The sequence below is a fragment of the Saimiri boliviensis genome, chromosome 2, assembly GCF_048565385.1.
Source record: "Saimiri boliviensis isolate mSaiBol1 chromosome 2, mSaiBol1.pri, whole genome shotgun sequence".
In the NCBI taxonomy this organism is placed as follows: Eukaryota; Metazoa; Chordata; class Mammalia; order Primates; family Cebidae; genus Saimiri; species Saimiri boliviensis.
Window position 1 is genome coordinate 190,091,626 of NC_133450.1, and position 17,077 is coordinate 190,108,702.

The 17,077-nt window shown below is 48.1% G+C and overlaps 1 protein-coding gene across 1 annotated transcript in view; it reads right to left on the reverse strand.

Annotated features, from left to right (window-relative positions):
- Nucleotides 1-17,077, reverse strand: part of SHB (SH2 domain containing adaptor protein B) — a 151,125-nt gene that overhangs the window by 51,026 nt on the left and 83,022 nt on the right. The window contains exon 3 of the mRNA XM_003940107.4: nt 5,123-5,338. Within this exon, the coding sequence (XP_003940156.3) occupies nt 5,123-5,338 (216 nt within the window). The remainder of the gene's footprint in view (nt 1-5,122; nt 5,339-17,077) is intronic.

Consider the following 17,077-nt stretch of genomic DNA (forward strand, 5'->3'; position numbering starts at 1 on the left):
CTCTGAGCCTTAGTTTCTCCAGAAGGGTAGGGAGAGTGGGACTCTGTGGTATGTGGACCCCTCTCTGTGCTGAGGGCCCCTCTCATGTGGCAGAACATGACCAACCTATGGGATGGCGCTGGTTCCCGCCCAATCCAATGAAGGCATGAACCTCCAGGACTCAGTCCCCTACAGAATCCCTGGCTGGAACCATTTCAGGTGGGAAGCCACCACCCAGTAACATATCCCAGTGTAGATGTGGCAGAAATTAGTGCAAGCAAGATGAAGGGCACGCGACACTTTTTGAGGGCCATGGGAGGATGAGAGCTCCAACCACATTTCCTGCAGCATCCTGGATCGCACCAGAGAGGCCAGGCATTTGACTGGGTTAGGGCAAGGGCTCTGGAGTCGGAGCTGGCAGGTTCAAAGTCCGGCTCTGCTGCTGACTAGCCATGGGCTAGGCCCCCAGCCAAGTTATTTCTTCTCATGGGACCTTAGCTTCCTTATCTGTAAAAGGAGGAAACTAACCTCCCAGAGGGTGATTGTGAGGATGGAATGAGACAATGCACACAGCAAGTGCTCAGTAAATTCTAGCAACGACAGCACTAGCACTTTCCTGATGTGATATCCATCAAGCCTCACCAAGAGCCCTCTGAAATGGGAACTACTGATCTCAATTCCCAGGTGAGGAAACTGAGACTCCCAGGACAGGTTCATTCTCAGTCCTCACACTGGTCCTTCAGAGATGTGAAGACACCAAATCCATGCCACCCCCACCTGGGTCTGCTTCTACCGGCTATCCACCACAGCTCCTTGGTCCCTGCCTGTGGGCCCCTCCCTACATGGCCACTTTCTGCTCTGGCTCCATTTGTCCATCTTGCAGTCTGTGCCACAAAGCCCAGCAGCCAGGTAGACCTGCCACACCAACCTGCACCACCCCCAGACACCATGACATCATCTGAAGGTGACAAGGGTCCCCTTCCCAACATTGAGCAGGGAAGGCCACATAGGCCTGTGTCAGCCCAAGCTGCATCTGGGGTAGGTGGGTTGGGACAGAGCAAGAAGTCCATTTCTAGATCCACCTGCTGGCCTTGCAATTTGTTGGTCACTGTGAAGACTCCTGGGGTGATTCAAAGACCAGGAACAGAGTCTAGCCTACTCTGGAAGACAGGTGTCTCTGCCGGGTGGGAAGAGGGCTGGTTGTTTGATGGAGGTCACACCACCTCTCTGTGTAGGCAGAGCTCCAGCCCCAGCACCTTCCCTGCAGCCAGTAGCTAGTGGTGGAATCCAACTGGGCATTTGTCCGATTGGGATCTGATAAATGGGAGTGGGAGTCTGGTGAGGCTACAGTCAGCTTCCTCAAGGAGAGCAGGCAACGAACACCCAGGGCTCCTCAGACAGCTCCAAGTATTTCTCACCAACAACTCCCTGAATCCCCAATTAAATTCCACGTTGGCCATTCTCAGAGAAGGGGTAACTTTCATTCCTAAGAAGTTGAGGTCACTTCACACACTATAAAAGCTGCTTTCATGACAACTGGGAAGTGATAACTGAGCCTTCCCGTGGCGGCAATGCCAGCCTGATGAGATGGGAAGGGAGGCGCTAACTTCCAGAAACACTGCCTGAGAAGGGCGCTGTGGTGGAGAATGCTGAGGCAGTGCCTGAGAGGTGCCTCTTTTTACAAACGCAATTTGGGACAGCACTTTGAAAGCTGAAAAGCACTTCTGCTTCATAGATGGATGGAGTTAATTTGGCCATCTTCCCCTCTCCCTGTCTCTGACCAGCATGCTGGGGTTCTGATGAAATGAAGCCTGGATGAGTCCCCAGAGCTGGCTGCAGACCAACCTCCCAGGACACACCCTCCATCAGAGCCCTGCCTCACTCAAGCTGCTGCTTGCAAACCCAGTGCTGGGAAGCTCATTACACACATTGCTATCTAACCAAAATTCTTACCTTTTACCTGGGTCCTACATCCCTGTGACTCCCCCTCGACAGGCCCAGGTCTGTCCCTTAGAGGCCCCCATACTCTACACCCTTTGGAAATTTGAAAGCATCAATCCCATTCCTAGACCAAGTTTCCCCATCCAGGCCAAGCCTGCAGAATCAGTGAATATAAGGGGTGAAAGGAGAGGGTAATGATTTTGCCCAGCCAACTCCATCCCATACAGCTCTTCCTCCAGCTATGGATCCTGCACCCCAGGCTCCTAAGACTCAGCGCAGAGTCCCAAGAGTCAAGAAAAAACTGCCTAGGGCATTTCCAACAGGTACTATGCTAAGGATGGGGCCCAGCCAAATGCTGCCTTACCCACTGACCACACCAATGAGTACATGCACTTGCACACATGCAGGTGGACGTACACTGTCACATGCACACACAACACTGACTCAGGTACTCAGGTGGGGGTCCTCACCATCATTCCTCGGCAGCTGTACTTCTGGGCTTACACATGGGACTGTGGTGACACACCAGCAATCCAACCAAGCTGCTTCAACTCACCCTCATCATCTGAGTGGTGGCCCACCCACCTCTCCACTTTCCCTCCAGTGACAGCAAACATTGAGGATGCTTCTTGCCTGCTCACACTGCACCTGACAGACTCTGTCCACAGACACAGGGAGAGAAGGTTGGTGTCCACAGAACCTCTCCAGCCCCTGATGAGATGGCCTCCTCCTTCTCTATCCCAGGAGGCAGAAGTGAGCCAAAACTGCTTAGGAAAAACAGCAGTGCCTGCTCTGGAGCAGGACCCATAGAAACTGGTGACAGGATGAGACACAGACTTGGATGTGATTCTGTGTCTACCTTCTATCAACAGCCCAATAACTCAGATTGCTCATGACACCTGTGATGGCAATTCCGCCACACAAAACCCAGGCCAAAATGGATGCTTGTAGGCTCAGAAACTCATTCTAATGAGACAGTTCTATCTGAGACCTTTATGAACTCTTCTATCTGAACTCTTTGTGAACAAGAGTTCTAAACTCTTTTAGAACAGTTTAACTCTTTTAGAACAGGAGTCCTAAAACCACCTTTGGGCAGAAGCGGGGAAGTTCTGGCCTGAGAGTTTTCTCGAAAGATGATATCCTGTAGGGGAAGTACTTTTCACTTTCACAAATCACCTGAGATCTTGTTAAAACACCTTCTGACTCTGTAGGCCTGGGATGGGACCTCAGACCCTGCATTTCTAACCAGCTCCAGGTGATGCCAGTGCTGCTGGTTCAGGGACCACACTTTGAGTAACAAGATGCCAGACTAGACTAGAGCATCAAAGGCAAGGGCAGCCCCTGAGTGGCCCGCAGATGGTCAGTTCAGGGGAGGGTGAGGTCCTACACCTGCCTGTGGTGCTACACTATAATGTGAGCCTTCAGTGTCTGGGAAAGTTGCCACATGAGCCTTTTTAGCCCTTTAATCAAACTTGTGTCTGCAAACAGCAAGCTCCTGGGTAGCCCCAGTTCCTCCCACACCCAGAGAAACACAGGCCCTGATCAGCCATGCCCAGGGGACAGTCCTTGGATTCCTTTGGTTCAAGGGAATACAGGAGGCTGTAAAATGCAGAGGGGAGACCTAGGTGGACCCAGGACCTCCAGCCACAGGATGACTCTTGTCTTTGGCTTTCAGCCAGGGGCTGGGGCTACAGAAAGGTGATGAGACAGGCTGTCCTTGATGAGCTCACAGCCTGGCAGGTGAGACCTACACCTACAGAACTAACCCTGATGTGGTATGAGAAATGGTCCTGCAGTGATGTGTGCAGGAAACTCGACAGGCCCAGAGAGGCAGCAGGAGTCTGTGGGGGTGCATGGCTGAGTACCCAGGAGGGCTTGAAGAGATGGTTATGTGTACGCTGGGCCTCAAAGGAGGCACAGGATTGTTCCAGATAAGACAGGCAGGGAAGGGCATTTTAGCTAGAAAAGTGGGATTTGCACAGGGCATGCTATGTCCAAGGAACTGTGAGTAATATGTACTGAAATGGCTACAACAGCAATTAAGGGGCCTGGAATAAGGGCAGGGCAGAGGCTTCACTGTTTAGGATTAGAAAGGGAGGAAGAGTCTAGTCGTATATGAAAAAAAAAGGAGATTTAAGGCAAAATAAATTTTAAACAAATGAAAAAGTTTCCTTTTATGACTGTCCAGGTAGGAATTAAATGTTACTCACTTAAAATTACACGCCTAAACTCTCAGATACGTAAAAACTGGCATCTGGCTTTTCATCTCTTTATTAGACACAAGCATTTCTCTAGGTAGTTATGAACTCTTGATAAACATCACTTTTTAGTGGCTGCACAATGAATATTCCACCATATAGAAGCACAGAAATCCAATCCCCATTGCTGAATATTTGGGTTGCTCTCAATTTTCCATGATTATAAACAATGCCTTTTCTTAACTTATCATAACTTTGACATCATAACTTCTAAGGAGTGGGATTAGAATACAAAGGCGTGAGCTTAGATTTATGACTTAGGATGCATGTGCCCAAGATCACTCTTCAAAAGGGCTGTAGGAGAGGAGTTCTAGAATTGTGACCGATACCCACATTCTAGAAAAGCAGCCTCTGAGTGGGGAGGAAGGGGACACTCAAGTCACTCAAGGAGCTTTTGGCCAGGGTACGGTCATTTGGGAGGGGCTGGGCTCTGCCCACCGCCTGTGCTCTGTTAGTGGGTACACGCTGAAGCTGGGACAGGAGACACAGAGGCCCTGTGAGCCGTGCAGGCCTAGCTCAGCTCCCAGGGGTGGATGGGGTCGCTGAGCCCACTCAGGCCCAACAGGAGCTGCTGTGTACACTGGTTTCCTCTCACTTTCTCAGAAGTTCCTTCTGAAAACTGAAATCTTGGCTTCAGTGAGCAAGGGCATTATCAATAAGTAGGACCAAGACAGCCAGACAATGAGAGCATCTGAGCCGTCCATCTCTGAAGAGTGTGGAGGCTGGAATGCCGAGACCCCATATGCCAGGCCCAGAATTTCTCCTTGGCCTGGTCTCCCTTCCCTCACCTCTTGCTTTCCTCTTCAGCCTATATCTTTGAGGGTACTGAGAAAAAGGACCACCCAGCTGGATTACTAAACAGCCCTGGAGTTTGTCCTGGGCGCAGGCTGTGACCAAAGTGAGTGCTTAGCAGCTGCCTCCTGAGCGGGGTTAGGGCTCCTTACCTGCCAAGGCTGGGATGGTGACCCGGTTCCACTCCCAAGGCTGGTCGTACTCATCGGCGGGCCTGTCATCATCCTGGGGCAGCTTGCTCTCCCGCAGTCGGGGGCTGACTGTGCTCTCCGAGTCTGAGTCAACACTTTGGCCTTCGGGTTCGTAAGGGGTGTCATATAACTGGATACCTTTATGCTGGGACCGGACACTTTCCTGCCTCTGAAATTCTGCAGGCAAAAAAGAAGAAAGCAGAGATGAAATGGATGTTGCAGTATGTGCTTCCTCACCTGGATTCCCACCCAGAAGCACCACAAACTCAGAGCTGCCAGTGGGGAGGTAAGAATGACACAGACACAGGCCCCTGTCTGGGTTTTACCTACCCTGCCAACCCCCAATGCCAGGTCTCTGCTCCTCCTGAGCCAGGCTGGCTCACAAGGCTCAAAGACCTAATGACAGCCCTGCCTCCATCCACTTGTGAATCTCAGTCTTAAGAGGCAGAGCCCAGATGTGAACACGATGCTCCAGGTGTGTCCTGACACCCGCCCAGAACATGCAGAGCTTCTGAACCCTTGCTTCATAGACAAGCTGGGGGTTTTCCCTCTAGAGCAGTTCCTTGCCCTCTTTGGACTTTCAGTCCTCATCTGTACAAGGAGAAGACTGGGCTGTGCAGTTCCCACCAGCTCACACATGCATTTAAAACAACCAATAAGAGCCTCCCCAAGGAGACCAGAGGCCACTTTTCTCTACCGCAAAACCCGAGTGACCCCTTCCCTTTTCTTCTATCTCCCCCAGAGCATCTTCTAAACAGACTGAACTCATCTAGGAATTGGAGAGGCTGTCCAGCTTCACTTCTGAATAAAGAAAGCAAGCTCTTAATCTTCTAAAGAAGATGCTAAGGCCTGGCACCAGTGTGGGCTGATGGGTGATTGCCTGTCTAGATGAGGTCTCAGACAGGAGGTGTTCATTTTGGCTGCTGCTCAGTCCTGGGAGGCGAGTGGTGGCTGGAAAGATGGATGCTAGGATGCTAAAATCAGGCACTTCCTGGTCAAACAGGGAAGCGACCTGCTGTTTGATCATGGATACTATGTGCATGGCCCAAGTGGGGAATGTAGGGAAGGTTTACCATGGAGGTTGCTCTCAGGAAGCCCACTGTTTCCAGCAGACACAACATGCGTCTAAATTACTATCATGCTTGGTGTCAAGGGGGGCTCAGTGCAGGGCTGGGAGTGGCCGGGTGGGAGGGAAGAGAAATGGCATTTGAACTGTCAGCTCTGACAAGTGGAAACACAAGAAGGGCAGTTTCCTGGTGGTAGGACCAGGGCAAGCCAATGCAATGAGGCTGGAAAGAACGTGCTTGCTGCCTACTTTATTTTTTATTGTGGTAAAATACATGTAATAACATTGAATTCTATTCTATTTTCTATTCTATTCTATTCTATTCTATTCTATTCTATTCTATTCTATTCTATTCTATTCTATTCTCATTTTCTATTCTTTCTATTCTAAGATGAAGTCTCACTCTGTCACCCAGGCTGGAGTGCAGTGGTGCAATCACAGCTCTCTGCAACCTTTACCTCCTGGATTCATGCAATTCTCATGTTTCAGCCCCTTGAATAGCTGGGATCACAAATGTGCATCACCACGCCCGGCTAATTTTTGTGTTTTTAGTGGAGATGGAGTTTTGCCATGTTGGCCAGGCTGGCCTCAAACTCCTGACCTCATATGATCTGCCTGCCTCAGCCTCCCAATGTGCTGGGATTACAGGTGTGAGCCACTGCCCCCAGCCAACATTGACCATTTTAGCCACGATTTATGTACAATTCAGTTGGATTAGGTACATTCACACTTTTGGTAATCTTTGCCACCATCCATCTCTAGAACATTTTCGTCTTCTCAAACTGAAACCCTGTACCCATTAAACAACAACTCCCTATTATCCCTCCCCAGACCCCACAATTACCCTTCTACTTTCTGTCTCTATGAATCTGATCGCTCTAGGCACATCCTGAATAACGTGGAATCATTCAGTTTCATAGCGTTTTCAAAGTTCTTCCATGTTGCAGCGTGTGTCTGACTTTCTTTTTCGGGCTAATAGTCCTTCATTATGAATATTCACTGTCATTGTTGTCTGGAGCACCAGGTCCAAGGAGGTGAGGAAGTAGAAGTGGGGCTTGATGCAAAAGGGGTTAAGGACTATAAGTGAGCTCAATGCTCTCTTGAGGCCTTCCCAAAATCAGAGTTCTGATGGCATAAAGATATAGCAGAAGACACGGGAGTTATGCTCCTTGAATAGCAGCTGATAAAACACACACAAATGACATCAGCCCTTCCGAGCAAAAAAGCTGCTTTCAGACTGGCCTTTATGATCCAGGGCAGCTCATGTGGACACACGCCCTGATGAAACAGAAGCCAAGAATGCTGTGCCCATGATCGTTAGTGTTTACATGAATTAACTTTATGCTAGTATTTCCCAAACTTTATTTAGTCATGTGACTTCATGACTTGGGCCATTTCTGCCTACCACTTGGGTGGTAGTAGTAACTGGGTGGTTACTTACTATTTTTATTTATCTTGCCTCACTTTTTAGATAAAATAAATTCATTTAAAAAGACAACTTTAGATCACCATCCCATGAGCCATTATTCTTTGCCAAAAATAGATACTAAGCAGAATGAATGAAAACCACCGAGGCTGATGCCTGCTGGGAGGCTGAGCGTGGGGCTTACTTTCTCTGCTGAGAGTGGGGATGTGCAACTGTTGGAGAGCTGGTGGGAAATGCAATCAGCAGACAGACACTTTATCTGGCAAATACGAATTAATTTTCTCTCTCTGGAAAGAGAAAGAATAAAAAGGGAAAAACCTCCTCACCATGTAGTTCTCAGGACACCTAATATCACATCTATGAGAAAATGTCCCATACTTTGGCAAACACAGCTTCTACTGGGTCCCATGAGTAAACTGGGATCATTATTAGTTTTGAGGATGATGCTTCCTTTTTTACAGAGGAAAAAAACAGGAAAAGAGAAGGGAAAAGCTATAGAGTGGTAGAACTTTGTCACTTTAAGGTGATGACCAACTGTTAAGAATAGTGGACAACTTCGTAAATCACTAAATGTACTAAACTATCCAATCTGCTACTTACTGCTTTGTAGGATCCTCATCACCTGCATTCGTCTTCCTCGGTTCTGAGAGTGAAGTCTAGCCTCCTGTCTGCAGAGTTCTGGGGGCTGAGGATACGGCAGCCAAGAAGGTACTGACCTGGGAAAACGACCTTCCTCTTCACCCTCCTTCACAAAAGCATGACTAGCAACCACCCTATGTACTCTACAGATGATGAAGCACTTTTCATGCAATTTGGCATTTAATCTAAAGGAACCACAAACAATTCACAGATGTACTTCCCGTTGGCCCCCGATAACCAGGAATGCTTTTGCTCACTCTTGCTACAACAAGATACTCAGTGAATGTGGTGGGATAAATGAAAGAGAACTGACAGCCAGAAACCACTGTTTACTCCCAAATTCCAGATACTTTATGAAAGTCCCTGAGAGCAGTGATAAAGGATCTGGGACAATATGCCAAATGCATAGTTTAGTGTTACACAATATTCAGAAGAGACGGATATTCTACATAAATACCAGCCTTAAAGGAAAACATGTGCAGTGAATAGATTAGCTATTAAATCAGAGGGACTTGTGCACACACCTCTCATGCAGGATTTACTGGTCCAGAAGCATCTGCGCCTTACCAAAGCTGGACGAGTAATGGCATGCAGTTAGGGCAGGGGATGTTCTAACGGTAAAATTAAAACAAGCCTTCCCCCATCTTACACGGCAAATTCAAATTTTCATTACAGCCCCAACAATAGGGAACAGTTAAGTAAATTATGGCATGTTAACTGGATGGAATATTAAGCAGCCATTAAAATGATAAATCTGAAGATTATGTAGTGACATGGAAAAGCACGCATGAAATTATGCTTAGCTAAAAAGTAAAATACAAGATTTTTTATGAGTGGAGGGCAAAGCATAACGCAGGCTTTCTAAACAAGTCTCAGGCAATGTGAGCAGGACCCCACAGGGAATTCTGCTCCTTGCCTGGGCACTGGTAAATACTGACATCACATACTAGGCCGGTAATATCTACACTCTGAAGACAGCAATGTTGTCATACAGATATCCACAACACCAAGAGCTGAAAAACCTAATACAGGAAGGCAAACAGCTACTGTGTAGAGTAGAAGGGATTACTGCATAATTATTTTTGAAAGTTGTTTTAAATAATGAATAAAGACACTAGTGCAGAAAAAATGTAATTAAGATGAGAAACACATGAAAGCAAATATGATTTTAAGCCACAGGAGAGTAAATAGGATTTTAAGCACGTTGGGCTTCTAGGAGCTGTGTGTGTTTAGGAAGCCCTTTCCCTGAGAAAATGCTCATTTGGGAGCATCTTCTCTCCTGGGAAACCAAAGGCCCTTGTGCCAGGCCAGCTTGCCAGATGTTGCTGCCTCCTGCCTATCTACCAGGCCTGTCCTCCTTATCAGTTGGGCCAATCCATGACAGTCCAGAGACCAATCTCACAGGGGAGTCTGTGACCACATGTTTTCGGTCAAAAGCTATCTGGACGTCACCATCTATACATTCATACAAAATGAACTTTCATATTAGGTGGCAGGCTGTAATTTCATGCCTCTTAGGTAGAAAGCAGAAACATTAACAGACTGGGGGTTTCTGTTGACCGCCGGAGCAGAAAGGTTTGTAAGTAGAACTACATTTATAGAAAGAACAGAAGAATAAAGAACTTTCCTTAGAATCAGAGAATGTTAGAACTGAAAGGGACCCTAAGAACTTGCCTGGGCCTCTTCACAAGGAGAGCTAGGCGGGTATGCTGCCCACAGACTGCGGCCATGGCGGGGCCTGCTCATGGGAATGTGGAGAAGGCAAGGGCTAGGCTCGAAGAGAGCAGGTGATAATCCTGAGTGGATCTGATGAAGGTTTAACAGACTGCCCAGTCCACAAGCAACAAGCTATACTTGCTCCAGTGTTCACCAACTTTGTGCTTCCCTGAAAAAAACAAACAAAAAAACCCTCACCAAAGTTGGGTGCAGTGGTTCACACCTCTAACCCCAGCACTTTGAGAAGCCAAGGTGGGCAGATCACTTGAGGTCAGGAGTTCAAGACCAGTCTGGCCAACATGGTGAAACCCAACTTCTAACACAAAAATTAGTCAGGCATGGTGGCAGTCGCCTGTAAAATTTTTTGGTTTTCCAATGCATATAAAAGTTATATTTACACTATACTGTAGTTTATTAAATGTGCAATACCACTGTCTTAAAAAAGTAATACCTTAATTTAAAAAATATTTTATTGCCAAAAACTGCTTACAATCATCTGAGACTTCAGTGAGTCATCTTTTTGCTGGTGCAGGGTCTTGCTTTGACACTGACGGCTGATGACTGATCAGGGTGGTAGTTCCTGAAAGCTGGGGTGGCTGTGGAAATTTTTTTCATGCCCCTTCCCTCAACTGTGGAAGTTTCTTAAAATGAGATAAAATTTGCCACATAGATTGACTCTTCCTTTCACAAAAAATTTCTCTGTAGCGAAACGCTGTTTGGTAACATTTTATCCACAGTAGAACTTCTTTCAAAATTGGAGTCAATCTTTTTAAACTCTGTTGCTGCTTTATCAATGAAGTTTATGTACTACTCTAAATCCTATGTTGTCATTTAAATAATATTCCCAGCATCTTAACCAGGAACAGATTCCATCCCAAAACACTTTCTTTGTTCATCCATAAGAAGTCACTCCTTGTTTGTTCAAGTTTGATCCTAAGATTCCAGGAATTCAGTCACATCTTCAGACTTCACTTGTAATTGTAGCTCTCTGGTTATTTTCATCACATTTGCAGTTACTTCCTCCACTGGAGTCCCAAACCTCTCAAAGTCATCTGTGAGGATTGGAATCTTCTTCCAAGCTCCTGTTAATGTGGCTATTTTGACCTCCTTTCATTAATCACAAATGTTCTTAATGGCTTCTAGAACAGTAAATCTTCTTAAGAAGGTTTTCAATTTACTTTGCCCAGGTCCATCAGAGGAATCACTATCTATGGCAGCTGTAGCCTTATGAGATGTATTTCTTAAATAATAAGACTTCAAAGTTGAAATTACTCCTTGATCCATAGGCTGCAGAATGGATGTCGTGTTAGCAGGCATGAAAACAACATTCATCTCCCTGTACATCTCCAGCTGAGCTCTTGGGTGACCAGGAGCAGTGTCAATAAGCAGTAATATTTTCAAAGGAATCTTTTCTTCCTGAACAGTCGGTCTCAAAAGTGGGCTTAAAATATTCAGTAAACCATGCTGTAAACAGAGGAACTGTCATCCAGGCTTTATCGTTCCATTCACAGGGCAACAGCAGAGTAGATTTAGGATAATTCTCAAGATCCCTATGATTTTCAGAATGGCAAATGAGCACTGGCTTCAACTTAGAGTCACCAGCTGCATTAGTCTCTAACAAGAGAGGCAGCCTGTCCTTCGAAGCCAGGCATTGGCTTCTCCTCTATGGCTCTGAAAGTCCTAGATAGCATCTCTTCCAATAGAAGGCTGCTTTGTCTACACTGGAAATCCGTCGTTTTGCCTAACCACCATCTTAGCCAGATCTTCTGGATCACTTGCTATAGCTTCTACATCAGCACTTGCTGCTTCACCTTGCACTTCCATGTTATGGAGATAGCTTCTTCCCTTAAACCTCATGAACCAACCTCTCTTAGCTTTTCTTAAGCTTCCTCCACTCTCTTAGCCTTCATAGAATTGAAGAATTAGGCCTTGCTCCAGATTAGGCTTTGATTTACGAGAATTTGTGGCTGGTTTGAGCTTCTTTCCATACCAGACTTTCTCTACATTGGCAATAAGGCTGTTCTGCTTTCTTATCAATTGTGTATTCACAGGAGTAACGCTTTTAATTTCCTTAAACAACTTTTCCTTTGCATCCACAACCTGGCTAACTATTTGGTGCAAGAGGCCTAGCCTTTGGCTGATCTCGGTTTTTGACATGCCTTCCCCACTAGGCCAAAAATGCCTACGGTTTTGGTTTAAAGTGAGAGATGTGTGACTCTTCCTTTCCTTTGAAAATGTAGAGGCCATTGTTGCCTTATTAATAGGCCTAATTTCAACATTCTTGGGTTTTACGAGGCCCAAGGAGAGGGAAAGAAAGGAACGGCTAGTCGGTGGAGCAGTCAGAACACACATAACATTTACTAAATTCACCATCTTATGTGGGTACACGTTGTGGTGCCCCAAAACAATTAAAATAGAAACATCAAAATAGTAAAATAGTAACATATGGTGATCACAGGTCACCAAAACAGGTATAATAACAGTAAAAAAGGTTTTAAATATTATGAGAATTACCAAAATGGGACACAGAGACACAAAGTGAGTACGTGCTGTTAGAAAAATGATGCTGACAGACTTACTTGACAGGAAGTTGCTAAAAACCTTCATTTTATTAAAAAAAAATGCAATATCTGCAAATCACAGTGAAGCAATGTGCAATATAAAATGAGGTATGCCTAAACATTTCATTATGGAGAGTCTCAAATATATATTTTCAAAGAAGATGGGCTAGGCGTGGTGGCTCACCTGAGGACAAGGCCTTCATGAAGCCCTTGGTAGGAGAGGCAGAGCTCCAAACAGGGACAGACACAGCTCAGGCACCTTAATGGGAACAGACCTGATACCATAATTTGATAGCTAAGAGACAGGTTTCCATTAGGGGAATCTCAGAAGGCCTTAAAGAATTTAAACAGGAGATCATGGCACAATGATGTGGCAGAGAAAATGGGTACCGGACAGAGGAATAACCGAGGCAGAGGCCCAGGGAATCAGAAGCTTAAGGTGTACATGAGGTTGCTCTAGAGGGCTGGGGACTTATAGGTACACAGTGGGAGATGATGCTGGAGGCAGATGGAAGTGGGTTTCTGGATGGTCTTAAGTAATGCAGGGCAGCACCCCCAGGAATGTTTAAGGAGCAATGCCCAGGAACCTCTGGGCAGGGAGGAGCTGGGCAGGACACAGGCTGGCACGGACGTGCAGGAGCCTCACTGGAAATGACAGACGCTGACCTGTAGGCCCTTCACTTCTAATTTTACCAGCTGGGCTTGTCTGGGAATTCATACCACTCCCTAAACATAGGGTGACAGAGCTAGGTAGAATTGTATAGCTCTCCATTCCCAGGCCCTGCCACTAACTCTCAGCCCAAGAAACCTCTATTCTGCCAGTGGTGGGCATGCCAGCTGTGCCATCTGATCTCTTTCACATGGCTTTGCAGCCACCAGGGATCTGTGCCTGAGATGCCAGGGTTGCAGGTAGATTAGGCTCAGGGCCCCAGTGGTGTCAGGAAGGGCTGCATTACTGGAATGATGCACTTGCCACTGACTGGGGCTGCCCCTTGCCAACCACCTGGAGGGAGGCAAAGTTCTCAGTCCAGGTGAACCAACAGGCATAGCAGCACTGTGTGCTGGGTGAAAACACTGATCCCACCAGACAGCTTGGCCCAAATCCTGGCTCCAATAGGTGACCTGGGGCAAGTTACCTGAGTTTCCTCATCTCTAGAGGGGAGACAACAGCACCCACTAGAGAAAGATGTTACGAGGATTAAATGAATCCACATACATCAAATGTTTAGAATAGTGCCTGGTGCAGAAGGCGTTTAGTGAATATTATCATTTCAATGACCACTCCTGGAGGCTTCTTTGGAGCCCCATCTCCAAGACTCTTCCACCTCTGAGGCTGTCTTTGCCCGCAGAGCCACAGAAGGCCTGCTGACTAAAGCCTCAGAGGCCAACACTGCACTGGGAATGGGAGGGTCCCAACACCAACTTTAGAGCCTGTTCCCATTTCTGGGTCCACAGCTCCCGAGTTCAGTGGTGCTTTGACAATCTGACACTCCCATGTGGGAGCCATCCAGGTCAGTTCTTGTATAAAACGTAAAACACACAGGGCAGATCTCATGTCTGTCTAGTCACCCCACTTTACAGGGGGGAAATTGAGGCCTGAGGAAGGGAAGAAAGTCACAAGGACTAGGTCCCAGGCTCCTTAACTCCTGGACCAGGGCTCTCTGGCCTTTCCCAGATGCTTTCTGGCATCTTTTTTTTTTTTTTTAATCAGTCTGTCTTATTTCTGGTCTTTTGGGGGCCAGGGCATCTACTGGTCAGGTCCCTGAGGTGTTAAAAGCATACTGGGCACCAGGGAGTGAGTGATAAGCTCCGCGGGAGTGGCAGGCAGCTCTTCCTAATTAGACACGCGACAAAACCAGCCAAGTTCCAGGTGCCACATCGAAAGGGAGACGACTTTCTCCCCATCTAAACCATTCAAATATCTGCTAGAGAGTAATACTCCCCCTAACCAGGGTGCTTCAACGTCTGAATTCAGGGGTCCCTCGGAGGCTGAGGGCAAGTGGCACAGGGCAGCAGGGGGCCTCTGGGGTGTGCTGCAGGCCAGCAAGGGCAGAGCAGGGCAGGGCAGCTGGGAGCTGGAGCCACCCCAACCGTCACACGGCAGGAGGCCCCACCTCCTCCTCCACTATCTAGTCTAGTTTCCGGAGCTGTCTAGGAGCCAGGAGACTGACTAATTGGAGTTCTTCTGCCATCTCTTTTCTAGGCAAGCACAGAAACACCCATGCAACAGAGGGTGGGCACCGAGGAAGCATGGCTGTGGGACCAGAACAATGGTCACCTTGGAAGCAGAGCAGGGCCTGTGGCTGCCCGGCGGAACCTGTACTGCTGGATCTTTTATGCTCAGCCCTAGGGCGAGGGAAAGGCCCAAGTCTGGAGTCAGGGTGCCTGGGTTTGCTCCTTTCCATTGGTCATCGGTATAGGACAGGCTCTTCTCGTGATCCCCTCTGGCCTGAACTACTAGAGGGGAGACAAAGTCTGCAAACTTGATGACAACTAATTGCTTTCACTGTGAGTAAAAAGGCCATTCAGACCTTGCCTTGGAGCACTGTCTACAATGATATGCCTTCAGCTCTGCCGTCACTCCGCATCTTCCAGTGACTGCCTTTGCGTGCGGGAGGCCTCAGAGCCGCTGCAGGCCACGTTCTGGCGCCATCCCCCGTGGAGACTCACTGAGGCGCGCTTGCTGCTTTGGGGGCCAAAGGCAGGGGGCAAACGGACCTCCTTTTAAAGGAACCATTTCTACTTAGGAGACTGCTTTCTAAATCCTTGTTCACTGCAAGATCCAACTACACAGGCAAGTGGGGTGCCTGCTCTTCTTTCTCGAATACCCACTGAGCCCCTACTATGGGCCACATTGGACCTGAGGCCAGATGCTGAACACTCCTGTGACATTAGATGAGGCCCCTGCCTCCTGGGGAACTTGTGGCTTAGCAGGAGAATTGGGGCACCACTGTCTGTAAGCACACAGTTGGACAGAGTGAGCACCTGCCTGCGCCAGGCACTGTCCTACGTCCTAGGCATTGGAAGTAAACTACTCCTTATCCTCAAGACAGAGAGGCAAGAGTTATACTGCATTTTATAATTCAGAAACCAAGGTTCAGACAGAAGCAGAGGCTAAGCCAGGAACAGCCTAGCTCTGCCTGGCTCCCAGGGCCCTAGAATGCTGCATGTACTAGCAGCTCGGAGGAGGCAAAAAGGAAATCCAGCCCTAGGATTCAGTAAAACTTCAGGCAGGAGGTGGCATTTCACAGACTCTCAAGTCCTTATGCAAGGAGACACCTTGAGGGCCAGGGATGCCAACAAACCTGCCTGGTGTCACCAACAGAGAGGGGTAGGCCCAGGTGTAGAAGGCTCTCAAGGAGAGGAGGAAGATGAGGCTATCAGGTGAAAGGGTAACTGGGGCAGGACAAGCATAAACCAAATCTGGGAGAGAGAAAAGCTGGGGGATGTGGAGGTGAAAATCAGGGTTCTTGTTGCCTTAAGCTAATGCTCATGAGGTAGAAGGAAACAGGGAGTGGCCCCCAAAGAAGGCGGGGCCAGGCTATCGTGGGTTTGGGATGCCAGGACTAGAGGTGCAACCTTTAAAGGCAGGCAACTGGGAAAGGTGGACCAGGAGCCCTCATTGGGTTTGTGCTTCACATACACAACACCCTTTAAGAAGCTGGCAGGAAACAGGGGGGTGTGGTAACAGATGCTGACAATCTGAAGGGTAGGTCCTCCAAACAATTAGGGCTCCACCCTTTCAAGAAGTGGACAGAGAATACCCACAGCTCCAGAAAGCAAAATACGCTCCTGTGAACAGCCCCCAGATGTGGAAATGCTGGCACGTCCACTGGGATGAGGAGCAGGGGTCAGGCTAGCACGTGTGGCACCAGTATCCTTAGGCCAACTGTGAGAGGGCAGGCATCCCGGGACCCCTGTGCTGCAGACAGAGCCAGGGCCCACAGCAGGCACTTCGCAGGGCTGTGGCACATGGAGGCAGATGTACATCTGGGCTTATGCCTTCTGAGTCTCAACAGACCACACTTGCACAAAGGCCCAGTGTCCCATGCACGCAATCTTCCAGCCTGCTGGACGTGGTGAGGTCTGCCTCCAGAGAGGCCTGGGGCCACACGCTAATGAGGTAAAGCCACGGGGGGACAGGCTTTCATGCCAGACCAGTCACGGCTACACCCCTTACACTGCAGGGGCTTCCCTGCTCACCAAGCGGCTTCACCTGCAGTTCTCACAGAACTGCCACAGAGTGAGTCTCAGAGGGACTATAGTACGTCCAGCCCCCTCGTTACCTGACTGCTACAAGTACATAGCTCAGAGCTCAGTGGTTGGGCCAAGGTCTCAAAGAGTCAACTGTCAATAGTGCAGTAATCACCATTCTAGAAACAGTGCATGCTGGGGTCTGTGCTAAGTGCATGCCATCCAGCTTCTTGTTTAACTGTCAAGACAACCCCATGAGGTGGTACCCCACAGACACTGCCATTTTATGGAAAGCCACGGGGCAAGTGAGGAAG